Source organism: Yamadazyma tenuis, chromosome 7 (assembly GCF_029203305.1).
Source record: "Yamadazyma tenuis chromosome 7, complete sequence".
Classification (NCBI taxonomy): domain Eukaryota; kingdom Fungi; phylum Ascomycota; class Pichiomycetes; order Serinales; family Debaryomycetaceae; genus Yamadazyma; species Yamadazyma tenuis.
The window spans coordinates 432,449-446,641 of record NC_089467.1 but is presented as its reverse complement, the minus strand read 5'-3'; the positions used below and the strand labels follow the sequence as shown (position 1 = coordinate 446,641).

The 14,193-nt window shown below is 46.5% G+C and overlaps 6 protein-coding genes across 6 annotated transcripts; 4 read left to right on the top strand and 2 right to left on the bottom strand. All coding sequences in view use genetic code 12, as the record gives it.

Moving 5' to 3' along the window:
- Window positions 1-26: 26 nt before the first annotated feature.
- On the bottom strand, window positions 27-4,055 carry LTE1 (Guanine nucleotide exchange factor lte1; the record flags this gene model as incomplete). The annotated part of the gene is made up of 1 exon (XM_006685401.2): window positions 27-4,055. One exon carries the CDS (start codon window positions 4,053-4,055, stop codon window positions 27-29), a length of 4,029 nt encoding a protein of 1,342 aa, XP_006685464.2.
- Window positions 4,056-4,585: 530 nt separating this feature from the next.
- Window positions 4,586-7,353, bottom strand: PSN45_004993 (beta-D-glucosidase/ribosome biogenesis protein Slx9; the record flags this gene model as incomplete). The annotated part of the gene is made up of 3 exons (XM_066158413.1): window positions 4,586-5,058; window positions 6,029-6,732; window positions 6,905-7,353. 3 exons carry the CDS (start codon window positions 7,351-7,353, stop codon window positions 4,586-4,588), a joined length of 1,626 nt encoding a protein of 541 aa, XP_066014510.1.
- Window positions 7,354-7,609: 256 nt separating this feature from the next.
- Window positions 7,610-10,906, top strand: FHL1 (Pre-rRNA-processing protein fhl1; the record flags this gene model as incomplete). The annotated part of the gene is made up of 1 exon (XM_006685398.2): window positions 7,610-10,906. One exon carries the CDS (start codon window positions 7,610-7,612, stop codon window positions 10,904-10,906), a length of 3,297 nt encoding a protein of 1,098 aa, XP_006685461.1.
- Window positions 10,907-11,136: 230 nt separating this feature from the next.
- On the top strand, window positions 11,137-11,979 carry PRE2 (Proteasome subunit beta type-5; the record flags this gene model as incomplete). Its single annotated transcript, XM_006685397.2, has 1 exon — window positions 11,137-11,979. One exon carries the CDS (start codon window positions 11,137-11,139, stop codon window positions 11,977-11,979), a length of 843 nt encoding a protein of 280 aa, XP_006685460.1.
- A 218-nt stretch (window positions 11,980-12,197) lies between these two features.
- RPL11 (60S ribosomal protein uL5) lies at window positions 12,198-13,048 on the top strand (the record flags this gene model as incomplete). The annotated part of the gene is made up of 2 exons (XM_006685396.2): window positions 12,198-12,200; window positions 12,527-13,048. 2 exons carry the CDS (start codon window positions 12,198-12,200, stop codon window positions 13,046-13,048), a joined length of 525 nt encoding a protein of 174 aa, XP_006685459.1.
- A 203-nt stretch (window positions 13,049-13,251) lies between these two features.
- On the top strand, window positions 13,252-13,938 carry PSN45_004989 (uncharacterized protein; the record flags this gene model as incomplete). Its single annotated transcript, XM_006685393.2, has 2 exons — window positions 13,252-13,285; window positions 13,343-13,938. 2 exons carry the CDS (start codon window positions 13,252-13,254, stop codon window positions 13,936-13,938), a joined length of 630 nt encoding a protein of 209 aa, XP_006685456.1.
- Window positions 13,939-14,193: the final 255 nt, after the last annotated feature.

The window sequence follows — 14,193 nt, the reverse complement described above, 5'->3', positions numbered from 1 at the left end:
GTACATAGTCTACATCCACTCATCCATCACGCTTCTGTCACATTCTTCAAGCAATAGTTCATCTCATCCTCATCAAGCGACCGGATGTACAAGCACTTCAGCAAGAGCTCATTATTCACATTGAGTTTATAGTAGGAAGACCACTCAATACACTGACTAAGACTCTTTACAATATGCACCGACGTCCGGAACCGAGCAAAGTTCACCACCGTCTTGCCCTTATCGATGAACTTGTGTCTCTCAGTGTTGAAGATCAAGTCCGACAAGTATAGTCCCACAAATGGAATACATCCACGTGACGGCTGGATCCTGTTGATGGAAACTCTCAAGTTAAGAAAGTTTTTAACCGGCGACGCCAACTCTTCCAAGTTCTTCAACACCAAGATATCACCAGGTGGCAAGCTCTTCCAGGTCTCACGGAGCTTAGCCAATCGCTCGCTCGTCAATGCCAATAATATCTGCATGAGCGTGGAGTAGTTTTGGAGTATCAAACAACTCTGTGCGATGTGAATAAACCGAGAGATGATTTGCACCCGCTCTTCCTGCTGTTTGGACAAGAGAACCTCGGAGATGATCCAGTTGACCATAAGGTTGAACCGGGCTATCACCAAGTTCACTCCCTTGTTGGAGTTGTAGTACTCTTCGTTCACGATAATCTCCAACCAGCTGTTGACAGGGGTCAACTCTTTGTTCCATTTGAGCTCCACCAACTCTTTCCAGTCGATCTCCTGGAGAATGTCTCGCTCGACCATCGTAAAGTGTTGGCTCAACTCCTCGGATGTGTAACTAAGCACAAACGAAATGTGGGTGTTGTCGGCCATCACGTTTGAAATCGCCAACGAGGTGTCAGCCATGTTATATGACTCCAAAATCAACCGGGGACTTTCCAAGCGTGGTTCCACAGTGGAGACGGTCTTGGATTCTTCCAGAGGCGATATAATCTCGAGTTCTGTGGTGTAGTTGGCACTGAATATGAAGACGTTGTCGCTCTTGGCCCCTTGCTCAAGCTGAGTTGAGTCCAAGGTTCCTCCACTCGAGTCGCCCACATCGATAACCCGATGGGCCACGGGAGTAAGAGGCATTTCGGCCGTGAAGTCTTTCTGGCTCGATGACTCGATGATATCTTCGGTGTGAGCGTTGTTGATTTCGTTCAAAATGTCTTGCGTATCGTTAAGCTCAACCTGGGTCACCTCGCTGTTATTCAATTCCTCTTCAGACTGAAGATTCTTCCCCTGGGACTTGGCTCCTTCCAACTTGTTGAATGCCACGTCAATGGGATTGAAGTGGAAGGAGTCGTCAGGAATGGCTGCTAATTCTTTCAACACATTGTTGCTGATACCAGGAATCACCACCGACCTGGTGGACGTCTCACTTTCTCCAAAGCCTTCGTCACTGCTGGCCCTAAACCCAAACGCAAAGTCGTCATAATCTTCGTTCAATGGACTGGTTCTTGAGAGACGAGAGCTTTCGTTCAAGGTCTTTAGTGAGTTGGAAAGCGAATTTCGGCTTTTCATGGCCACAGAAAATATCGAGCTATCACCAACTCCAGAAGAACGGGCTATCACCTTATGGTTTGTCATGTAAATGGAGCTTCTGGAGTCATACATGCCATTGAATGGGAGTTCACTCAAGGCAAGAAGAGTGCTGGCCCTGACGCTTTTGCGTACAGAAGCATTCGACTGGATACGGAGCGCATTTTCAAGAGACCTTCGCTCACTGGGGATCCCTGCCATTCTTCTCAAGTCGTTGATGCCAGCCTTCTTTCTCAAATGGCCATTGTCCCGGTCATCTTCAAGCGAGTCCTTCGAAAAGGAATACGCCGAGTCATAGCTGAGGTACGACTTGACCGAGTCTCTTTTGAACAAAGAATTGGAAGAGTTTCTGGATACTCTTTTCTTGAGACTTGAATGCTTGCTGAAGCTGATTCGTTTTGTCTGTTGTTCCTTTGACTTTGGACTCATGGCGATTCCCAAGTCCTCGATTTCGGCATTGTAGTCCGTAATGTTGCTAGGAGTCGAGATGGTCGACACCAGAGAAAAGTTGTTATTGCCATCGATAAAAGGAAACGGGGGTTCGGCAAGGTGGTTGAAGTCTCCACTATTGTCACGAGGTAAGTTGGGTTCGGGTAGCTCTTCGTCCGAACCTTCTTCCTTAGCTGGGGTTTGAGAAGTATCCAATTCCAAAGCATTGTCATCGGCCCAGTTTATACTGGTGGGCCTTTGGAACGAAAACTCGTGGATATCATTAAGCATGTTGGCAGATAGCCCACTGTCTTGAAACTCTTCGTTGTCTTCATCCGTATCATCATCTCCTTGTTCACTGAACAAGTTGTCGATCTTGTGCAAATTCAATTCACTCACGTCGTTGATATCAACATCATCATTGACACTCTCATCACCATTCTGGGGTTTGTGAGTTTCGTCCAAGTCACGAGACCCGTCTAACTCGTGCAAGTCCACTTCATCGGGAGAGTTGAGCGCATTGGTATTGTCGATGGTATCGCCTTCGGCTATGGTGGGATTATACGACGCATCGTTCTGAACATAGTGCCTGATCAAGAACTCTAGTTCATCAATGATTCGGGCACTTAATACATCGATTCTAGTACCAATGACGTCCTCCGTGATGGAATCATTGATCATCTTGTTGATCTCATCGTTGGATTTGTTGCTATGATTTCTGTTTTTCTTCCACCCTTCAAGGATCTTCTTGATAGAATTCTTTCTGGTGATGTCCATGCTGTTTATGATCTTGTAATTGATAGGGCTTTCCCAATCGTTGACGGAAAACCCTTGGGCCGTTTCATCGTCCTTCTCCAATGGGTTACGAATACTGTATTCCATCTTCTTCACGGGAGTCGAAGGAACTATCGACAAGACTTTTGAAGAAGGTAGTTTGACATTACCATTGGTGGAGAATCCAACATTATCAATTTGAATCGGGTTCAACGAGATCTTATCCATCTCATCGTTGAGGCTCTGCTGGTTGGTTGGTCGGTTCTTGGTGGTCTTTCGCAAGCCAACTGAAGAATCATTCAAGTTCATCCGGTTGTGTCGATTGGAAGATCCCAATGGACTGGTGGTATTGCTGTTGTTGTTTGAAGGTCCAGAACCAGCTGAATTCACAGTAGCGTCTTTGACAGAAACGTGCTTGGACTTGCCGATATTGAAATGGTTCAATTTGTTCATGATAGACTGTCGGGATGACTTGTGCAGCACCAATAAGTTATTGACTGAGAGTTGGGGGTTTTCGTTATTGCTAAATCTTGAATCGTCAAACACAAGGCATTTGTGGTGCATCTTCTGGTCGTACAAAGACAACATGGCCGACCGTCTGTAGCTGGGGTTTGTGTGGAGAGAAATCTCGGTGTTACTCTTCTTTAAGAAACTGTTCATAGAGATATCGCTGGTGGCTGGCAAGTAATAGTCAAATACCTCTTCACCCGAGAACGATGACAAGTCCAAGTGGACGTTCCAAAACTCCGACAGGAGCGTGAGCCAGTGGGTTTTCAAGTCCTTGATGATCTTACGCTCGAACACCATCAGCTCATTAATTAACCCCGACTCAAACACCACCTCGTTCAAGTTGGTGATGAAGGTGTCACAGAGTTTCAAGTCCGAGTTGAAGTCATCGATGAAATAGTTCAAGATCCAGTGTCTCAACACCACAAACGTTCGCAATAACACCAAGGTCCCGATCTTATGAGACTCTTCGTCTTGTTTGTTGACATATTGTAAACTCCAGACCAACCTCCGCATAAGCAAGCCCATTACCGTCAGCGCATCACTAAACATTCGGTAGGTGATGAAGAAGTCATACACCAAGTTGTAGTCGATGACCTCGGGGCTGGTGAGTTGTACAATCAAAGCGGTGATGGTTGCGTGGTTGATGAGTTCAGGGTCCCCCTGGTCAAACTTTGCAATTTCTCCCGGCTTGACGCTGGGGAACACACGGGAGTCATCGAACACCGACTCGCCGTGGGCGTTGTAAGCAAAGGAGGTTTTTTCGCCGGTTTGTTGATGTTGTTTTTGAGAGTGAGGCTGCGGCAGCGACATATGAGAAGACGTTTGCACCACCTCTTTCGCCTCCAGCATCGTGTGGGAGCTGGTGGGAGACGAGTGAGAAGTCGGGGGCGACCTGTCGTGGGGAATTTCACTGGCGGTGTTTTGGACAGTATTTTCGATGAGTTGGGAACAGCGGTCGTCAGTAAGACCGCTACTGGCAACTGGCAGCTGCACGGTGCTGGAGACCGAAGACATGGCACACTGGGGGCTCGAGGGGCTCGGTGGTGTCACGTGAGCTTGGCACGGGCAGAGGGTGGTAGTCTAGTGAAGGCAACTGACAATCCGCTTGTCAATGGCAGTTGGATGATTTTTATTCAGATTGAGCCGCTGGATTTGTGCATACCGCAGTGAAGTAAACATAAACATACAATAGGGCGTGGCGGCACCGGATTTTCCCAGAGCGTGTTGTTGTGTATTTGGATGGACTATTAAACTGCATACGTTTTAGGACCCTAAACTCATAATGTATCAATACCAGGTATATATAACGGCTGGCGACATGTATCGACTCTCTTCAGGCTCTAATTGCCGGAGTTTTCTTGAATCGACTGCTTAAGCGTCGCAAACGGCGAGGTGCGAAACTGCTTGTTCTGGAGAATATGGTTGAAGTTCTCGTGTTCTCGCTTAAATATCACCTGGTGCCCTGTTTTTTTCCGGGCGTTGGGCTCGTTGGCATGGGGGGTGTCGCTGGGGACAAAGCCGGTTTGCTGGTCTCGCGTCACCTCTGGCAAAGTCTCGAAGAGCTCTTCCATTTTAGGCTTCAAGGCCTCTTTGACCTTTCTCTTTCTTCTTCGGAGCGCAGACTTCGACACGCTCAGGCTGGTGGTTGCGAGCCGCTGTGTGAATGACTTGGTCTTCTGGTGCTGTTTTTCCTTTTTGGTAATCGACAGTAGCTTTAAAAACGGGTTCTCATCGTACGGATTAGACTCGATGGATTCGATGATTTTGGGGTTGACGCTCTTGGTGGCGGCTCTGGTCGACTTGGCCCGTAACGCTGTGCGTGTCCTCTTGGTACCCTACGGAGATATTAGTACGGGATGGCTAATTATGGTGGTTGGTGGTACTTACCATTTGTGCTAAGGTTAAGTTTTTTTCGCGATGTCTTCCCATACGGTGAAACAAACGGTGGAGAGAACGAGCAGTTTGGTTCTCCCTTTACCGACTCTTGTATTTCACCTGCCTACGATACGTGTATGAATATGTGATGTCCAGAGCTCAATAGACATGTAGTGAATCCTGTAGCATACTAAGGCTTACTGGACTGACTGCAAATTAAGGTATCTGCCATGTTGACATGTGTACGGGGATACACTCACTCGTGCGGAGTATTCCATCTCTAATCATATGGCCCCATAAGTTCTACTGCTATAGAGTGGATTGCCGGGATACCGTGTTTCTCAATAGACTATGCTACTTTCTTAGTAGCTTTTTCATTATATTATCAAACATGATCGCATTGGATAGATTCACTCTCTTCTGCGAAAAGATCACCAAACTAGATTCATCTAAAAGACTATCAAGCTGGATATGCATCTGGTGACGCACCTATACCTTACCAATCAAACAGTCTGAACTATATGCAACCTTTACTTCATAAGTGTAACATGCACTGAGTTCGGCTGCGAAAATTTATTCTCCTGTGCTTCATAGCCGTGCATCTAGTCGCATTGCTGGTGTAAAACTATCTACCACAAATATAACATTACAAATACAACACCAACATGTGGAAGTATAAAGAACAGTCTGTTGCACAAAGAAAGGTTATTGATACATATTTGAATGCTACCCTCAAAGATTTCTCTACTAGTAAATCCGGTGGTACTTTCCAATTGTGCTATAAGACCTCTTTTATGTGCTTCTGCTTTACTCAACTAAAACAAGGAACGGCAACATCCCAAGGAAGCCCTCACAGAAGATGTTAAGTGATTGCACAAAGTCGAAGCAATCACGCCAAATGGACTTACCAATAGACTTGGTTCCGCCGTTGGAAACTGTAATCCAGATTCCCAGGTCTATATTACCAAACTCTACTTTTGGCTGCAAACTCACATTACCTATAAGACCCACGCTTGACGCCCGTCGGAAGTCCCACTCAATTGCCGACTCCGTTTTGTAGCACCAGAAGATCCATCCACTGCTGTTCAGAGCGTACGTTTCCATCTGCACTTCAAGATACCGCTTGGTGTTTTCCCTGGCTTCTTGCGGCCACAATTCATAATTCTCATGGCCCTCACAGCTCCCAACAGCATCGGTACCGCCAATGGTGCCGTCGTACCGAGCTCCCATGCCCACTCCGTTTAGGTACTTGGTGCAGTCGGTCAAGGCTCCGCTGAACTCGCCCACCACGCTGTTGTGAGGCTCTGCCAACATCTGCTCGCCGATATTCACGATGTTGGCAACATGCTGGTCGATCGAGAGTTTTATCTGGTCTTCTGTGAAGATCTCATAGATATGGTGGTCCATGATCGGCTGGTACCCGGTGGTGTTTACCATAAAGTCGTTCCATTCTGAGATGGGAAGAAACCCATCACTAAAATACAACTGTGCCGTCACGTTGTGGGCCACGGCTGAGTTGTAGACGTCGTGGAAGCTTCTGATCCGGTCCACACCGATGGTGTATGCAAACGGCTCGTTGGGGATTTCGATGCTGTTGACCACCGCGAAACTGCTGGCCATATTTTTGCATCACATAATCCAACACCTGGGTACTGAGTTCGACTGTTTCAGGGGTCTCAAGCCAAATTGGATTGGTGGTCCTCTGCCCACTGTTATCAAATCCGTTCTGTGATCCAGGCATCGCGTGTAAATCTATTTGTACTTTCAAGCCGTGTTTTTCACACCATTCTATAGCCCGATCCAAGTACGCTTCCAGGCCACTGACAAAAGGGTCTCCCTCAAACTTTCTAAATGCCCAGTATCCCACGGGAATTCGTACGAGATTCAACCCGTAGTTCTTGATATCCTCGATATCTGTCTCGGTAATGAATGTATCATAGTGCTCGTGCATTGTGCTGTTGGCCGATTCCCCAAGAAGCTGGCAGAGCGTGTACTCGTCCAAGGGCATCGTGCCGGTGCTGTTTTCTACCGCCTCAAAAAGTGATGGGGTAATCCATGGTTCTAATACGAGCCACCCGCCCAAGCTTACTCCGTAGACTTTAGGAAACAGAGGCTTTTCTGCAATGGCAGTGGAATTCACGTAAACAGAACGGTGGTACGGTAACTGCTTGGCTTGAATTGCAGCACTGACTTGAACAGCTACCCATAACAAGGCAAATATTATGTGTATCATTGTTATTTGTTAACGGTTGCAAACAGGTTTTTGCAGTTAACCACAAATGCGCGAAGCCCATCTAGTCGCACTAAAATTTCAATTCTTTTCAATAAAAGCAAAAACACATCGCACTACCATCTCAGTGATATATTCAATTTCTACGCCCAGGAACTGCCTGTTATTCATCAACATTTGGTCGTATAGATAATTCACCCCTAATAGAACATCCTTCTCCTCAAAGACCTCGTTTGTTACATCCACCATTCTTGGAAAAATGAGTGCTTCAGTAGGAGATGAGATGATAGATAAAGACTTGAGTAACCCCAATGTTCCTCTAGCAGGTAACCTTCAGACTTCTAATGGTTCCGAACACATTAAGACACATATAACTTCAGAAATCAATCCTAAAATAAGCTTTGACTTGGGTTCCAACAAAGTTATCGCCATCAAGAAAGAGCCATCGCATATGTCAACCGCATCTATAACTTCAGAAGCTGCATTGGGTCATAATAGTCTGGCAGAGGACAAGGATTTGTCCAAGATCTCGGCCTATGCCCGCTTGGACTTTGATAATTATACTTTTTTTGTCCAAACTTTGCAGGTTATACTAGGAAGAAAGTCCAATGATGAGCTTTTAAACGGATCCCAGCACTCTGTGGATGTACACTTGTCGTCTAAAAAGGCTGTTTCCAGACGACATGCTAAAATATTCTACAACTTTGGAACCCAGAGGTTTGAACTATCGATTTTAGGTCGAAATGGAGCCTTTGTGGATGATTTATTCATCGAAAAGGGCATGACAATCCCCTTGGTCGACGGTACCAAGATCCAAATCGGTGATATAACATTCCTGTTTGTGCTACCTTCTGTTGAGGCTAGCCACTCCAAGGACGCGTCATTGTCAGCCAAACCATTTGATCCCAGTGATGCCATTAGCTTAAGAACTTCACTATATTCCAATTCGAACTCCAATTCTCCGGTTAGAACTAATAAGAACACGAATAACGAAGAGCAAAAGAAAGTCACTAGCAAGAAGAGTCGAAGTATACCGAGAAGATTGTCTGAAGCTCGGAGGAAGTCATTAGCTTCTGCTACCGACGATGAATTGAATGCTATTTTATCAGAACTTGGAGTCAAAACCCTCGATGATATTGATGATCTCGACGAGCAAGATCCAGGACTTGTAGATGCACAGATCAGAACAATTCTTGGTACTGGTCCCGACAACGAATCGGCCATTATCGATGATGATGACGAAGACGCACAAATCGATAGTGGAGTGCTCTCCAGCTTCCAAGAAGGTGAAGAAGACGAATTGGATCAGCTCGTCAAACAGCACAACATGGATCAAGGAGTGAATTTGGATGAAGCTGAATTAAGCCGTGAAGACATGAGCTTGTCAGTTATAGACGAAGAAATCGTCAACTTGGCACCTTTAATCAATGCCCATCACCAAGAGAATGCTTTGAAAGAGAGATCTTCTTCCCCTAACCTGGGCCAGTACTCTAATCTTCAAAGAAACAGTCCACTAATGGGCAGACTCGCTACCCCAAGAATGGGCAAACCCGCTTCTATACAGCCTCCGGCGTCCAGAGTTTATGGTAGAACTGCACCCTTGAACAAGAACCAAGCCATCGACATGAGGCTTGCCAATATGAATATGGGCTCCCAAATGCCCGGATTTCCCACTCATTTGGTTGCACAGGGTCCTGGAGACTATTCTCTCAAATTGGCACAAGGAAACCTTATGAACCAACTGTTCAACAAGGTTTATATGCCACCAAGACCCCCAGTTCCCGAACTTTTGGTTCCAATCCATACCATACCCAAACAGCCTGCTGCCCTGCCAGAGATCATCATTGACAAGATCACTGTCGGTACCAACTATCCATATCCTCCGGTTCACATTCCCAAGATAATTGGCAAAGTGGGAATGGTTCCCACAGTCCCCAAGAAGAGAAAAGAGTTGGCCCCCAAGAAACCCACTAAAAACATATACACGATGAACGAGATTCCTGAGCATTATAGAACCAAGCCAACGCTTGCATTCCCGGTGATGATCATCAATGTGTTGAAATTCAAGAACGATGAAAGAGGATTGACCTTGAATGATATTTATGAGGGGGTAAAGGAAATATACCCTTACTACAAATACTGTCCTGATGGATGGCAGTCAGTGGTACTTCATAATGTCAGATTAAACAAGCTCTTCAAGTCCAGCCAAAGTATTGATAATCATCTCCAACTGTCACCCGGTCAAGCAGATGCCAATCAGGACGAGCTAGAAGAGGAAGAAGAGAGATGGAATATTGACGAGTCCTTCGTGCAAGAAAAAGAGAAAGTGAGAAAGAAACAACAAGAAATCGCTGCTCAAAGAGCCAAAGAGGCTGCCATTCGTGCCGAAGAGTTGAAGCAGAAACAAAGATTGGAAATGCAGCAGTCAATATCGCAGAACATCGTTGGAAGGGACTTTAACTCTCCGTATGGCTTACCATTAAACTCCCATGCCCATCTCTTGTCCCAATCTCAACTCATTGCCCAGCTCCATCACAAGAACAACCAGAGCGGACAGAAACCCAAAACCATTGCCGAGATTGCCAGTGAAATCAGACGTGATGGTGCCAGTTCCAAGACCCCGATGTACTTCAAACCACAAGCGGGAGAATCCAAATCCCCTGATTTAGGGGGTTCTCCCACCATCAAGGCCCAGTTGGCAGCCAACCGATCGCAGTATTCGCAGTCTCCTCCCGCTGTTGGTGCTTCTTCTCCCACGTCTCCAGAACTAGCTGCAAATGCGACGGCTGCGAAAACTTCGACATCCACCCTGATGAACCAAGACACAAAAAAGTCACTCACCTACTTACAGAAGGAGCTTTTCACCCTTTATAAGGCTCGGAAACTATCGTACAACACCGCCACCACCACCGAAATCATAACCAAGGCATTGGCAACTACGATCGCACAGGTGAATGTCATTGGGTCCAAGGCAGGGGTGGGAAACAACGCCTTGAGTTTCTTGGTGGAGAGAGCTCCTCAGCAAGTGAGTAAAATCTTGGATATTGCCTTGACCAAATCTATCAAGGAAAAGCAAGGACTCTTGTCATCTCGGTCCAACAGCAGGGGTGCCACTCCAGGACCATCTCAGCTTTCCAGCCCCAAGCCTGCTGCTGCTGAGCTTGCAGTTGCATCCACCAGCGAAATCTACAAAGAAGCCGACCGGCTAGCCAATAAAGAAACGTCGGTTGAAGCAGACGATGATAAAGATAAGCCTGTAGTGGCTGCTTCGTTGGGAAAACCACCGGTATTTTCTCTCAATGGAAAACTGCCAGAACCGTTGACCAGACCGTTATCTGGAACCAGCCCTGTTTTGTCTCGTCCCCAAACGTATACCAAACCAGGGGGATTATCCAAGCCACCACAGTTTATGTCCAACAAACCCACCCGGCCTGGATATGGTGCAAAGCCGGGTGAAAAGGATGACAAATCCCCAGAAAAGGCTACCAGGCCTAAGCGTGGACTTGAAGATGAAGCCGGTGCTAACGGACTGCCTTCGAAGTCTCCCCGCCTATAATAATGTAAATTATAATGTACACTTTTTTTTGCAACCACAGGAAGGTGGTAGGAGCACGCACGGCCTCGATCTCCCTCGCGCTCGCACTCGCACTTTATCTTTGAGTGGCAAGTTTATAGTCAGAACAGTTCACTCAGTTGTATCCACGTTAATACACACGCGTCGACTGCCACTGTATCGTTGAACCCTCACATCTTCAACGTATATCATCAAGATCGACTACACCGCTCATGAACTCGATTGCCACCCAATTCACCAATGCCAACCGTAATGGCGTGTTGGAAGAAATCAATGGCACCTACGGGTCAGGTCCTGCCACGCTCGAGCTTGCCCCTACGATGCAATTGCCGCCCATCTCACAGCCCACGGCGTTCTTGAGAGCCCACACCGACGATGCGGCCAACCCCGACTGTAAAATTAAACTCGCCCATGGTACCACCACGTTGGCGTTCAGATACAAGGGAGGAATTGTCATTGCCGTTGACTCGAGAGCTTCACAAGGAAACTTCACTGCGTCCCAAACTGTCCACAAAGTCATCAGAATCAACCCATTTTTGTTGGGGACCATGGCTGGCGGTGCTGCTGATTGTCAATACTGGGAGACCTGGTTGGGTACTCAATGTAGATTGCATGAGTTAAGAGAAAAGGAAAGAATCTCCGTGGCTGCTGCTTCCAAGCTTTTGGGAAACTTGGTGTACAACTACAAGGGAATGGGGTTGTCTATGGGGACCATGATTTGTGGATACACCCAAAAGGAAGGTCCTGCGCTCTTTTATGTTGATTCGGATGGAACCAGATTGAAAGGAGACATGTTCTGTGTGGGGTCTGGACAGACCTTTGCGTACGGAGTGTTGGATTCTGAGTATAAATGGGACATGCCTGAGGAAGAAGCATTATATTTGGGTAAGAGATCGATTTTAGCTGCTGCTCATAGAGATGCTTATTCTGGAGGATCGGTTAACTTATACCATATCGACATCAACGGATGGAAATACCACGGCAACTTCGACGTGGGAGAGTTGTTCTGGGAAGTCAAAGAAAAGGAACAATCTTTCAATAACGTGGCTGCCTAGTTTTTATATACACCTATCTATCTAATGCTAATGTTAAAGTATGAGGGACGACCTGTAGGGCTGGAGACCTAGTGTCGCGACACCTGTCACGCCTCACCCCCAGGGCATCTGGTGAATACACGCGGGTGGTTTTTTGGGCCCTGTGCAGGTGAGTGTAGCGCTCGCTTTAGCACTGAAAAATCTTTTAAAATTTTTCATTAACAGAATATAATATCAAGATGGTATGTAAGAACGATAGTCAGTGTTGGAGTCAGAGCAGAAGACGGTTAGGTCATGGCCTTGTGGTCTAGTCGAGTCGTGATCTTGCCTTCCTTTTCAATGTGCAGCCTAAGGATTCATATGAGATATCCTCAACCCAGCATAAGCACACAGCATAAGCACACAGCACAAGCACACAGCACACATCATAAGCACACATCATAAGCGCACATCATAAGCACACATCATAAGCACACAGCATCTCACCAACAGGCACAACAACAGTCTTCTCTGCCCCTCCCGTATACACTAGTATACATCTGCACCACCTCAATACTAACAACCATAGTCTGCTAAAACCCAAAACCCAATGCGTGACATGCGCATCGAAAAGTTAGTGTTGAACATCTGTGTCGGTGAATCCGGTGACAGATTGACCAGAGCCTCCAAGGTGTTGGAACAATTGTCCGGTCAAACCCCAGTTCAATCCAAGGCCAGATATACCGTCAGAACCTTTGGTATCAGAAGAAACGAAAAGATCTCTGTCCATGTCACCATCAGAGGCCCAAAGGCCGAAGAAATCTTGGAAAGAGGTTTGAAGGTCAAGGAATACCAATTGAGAGAAAGAAACTTTTCTGCCACCGGTAACTTTGGTTTCGGTGTTGATGAACACATCGACTTGGGTATCAAGTATGACCCAGGTATCGGTATCTACGGTATGGACTTTTACGTTGTGTTGGGCAGAGCTGGTGCAAGAATCACCAGAAGAAAGAGAGCTAGATCCACCATTGGTAACCACCACCAAACCAACAAGGAAGATAGCATTGCCTGGTTCAAGCAAAGATACGACGCCGAAGTCTTGAACAAGTAATCGTTGTTAAATGTATATTTACCAGTTAGCTATCTAATATAATATTTTAGCTGTCGGAGATTTCTCATCCTCGTTTGTTTTTTCATTTCTCGTAAGTTAGAGATCTGCCGATTTTTCTTGTCATCTGCGCACAGGGCGATATTCCCCAGGAGTCACATCTCCATATTTCCCGGTTCTATAATTTTTTTCTATATCCCCAGCCGATGATAACCCACCAGCTGTTGGACCACCTACCATGTATGTGTTCTTGTTGTCTGTTCATAATCACTCTTTTCATTTACTAACCCTTTTTAGATATCGATGTGGCCATCACCGGTGAAGAACAGCAAAATGTCGAATCCCTCATATTCCAGGAATTAGCCCATCAAGAATCGCTTCGACTGCGTGGCCTGTCGCTGCTCCACCCCACCCACCACCACCCGTTGGTCGACATGGTGGTGCCTTTCCCCGAAACCGCTAGTCCCTCATCGGTGGCATTGAAAGAGATTGAGAGATACGAACAGGAGCACGATCAGGAAGAACCAGACCATATTTTCTCCGACGGCATCGACGTGGTGCGGTACGACGTGGAGTACGATAATGGAAATGCCCGGTACTACGAGAGTCTCTACTATGCGTTGAATGAAACCGATAATTTGAACCTGGTGCTTCAGAACGCGGGTCAGATGGCTCAGGTCAATGCCCAGCACGCCGAGGAAGTAAGCCGGCTCCACCACCAGCTCGAGTCGGTGTTGGAAAAGAAGCGGCGCCAGGAACACGAGGTCAACTCTGTCAGGAAAAAGAGGCAGGCCGACTTTAAGCCTGTCAATGACTATCTCAACAGTCGATGGAAGGAGGGTATAAAGGGCGTGGTGGACCTCAGCGTAGATGTGGTGACCAAACGGGACTGATCCCGATACGAACGATACGAACTGTATTACATAACGATATAGATACATTTATTTAATTCATGTCATGGTATACAAATGTCAATGGCCTGTTGATATGACAATGGCTATGATAATTCATGCAATGCCTACTTGTTCATGCAATGGCTATTTGATAATTCATGCAATGGCCTTCTTAATGTCAGCCTAACTTCCACCCTAACCTGTCAACCTCTCTAGCCCCGGTCCAACCTTCTTCTTATCCATGATCATCGAACT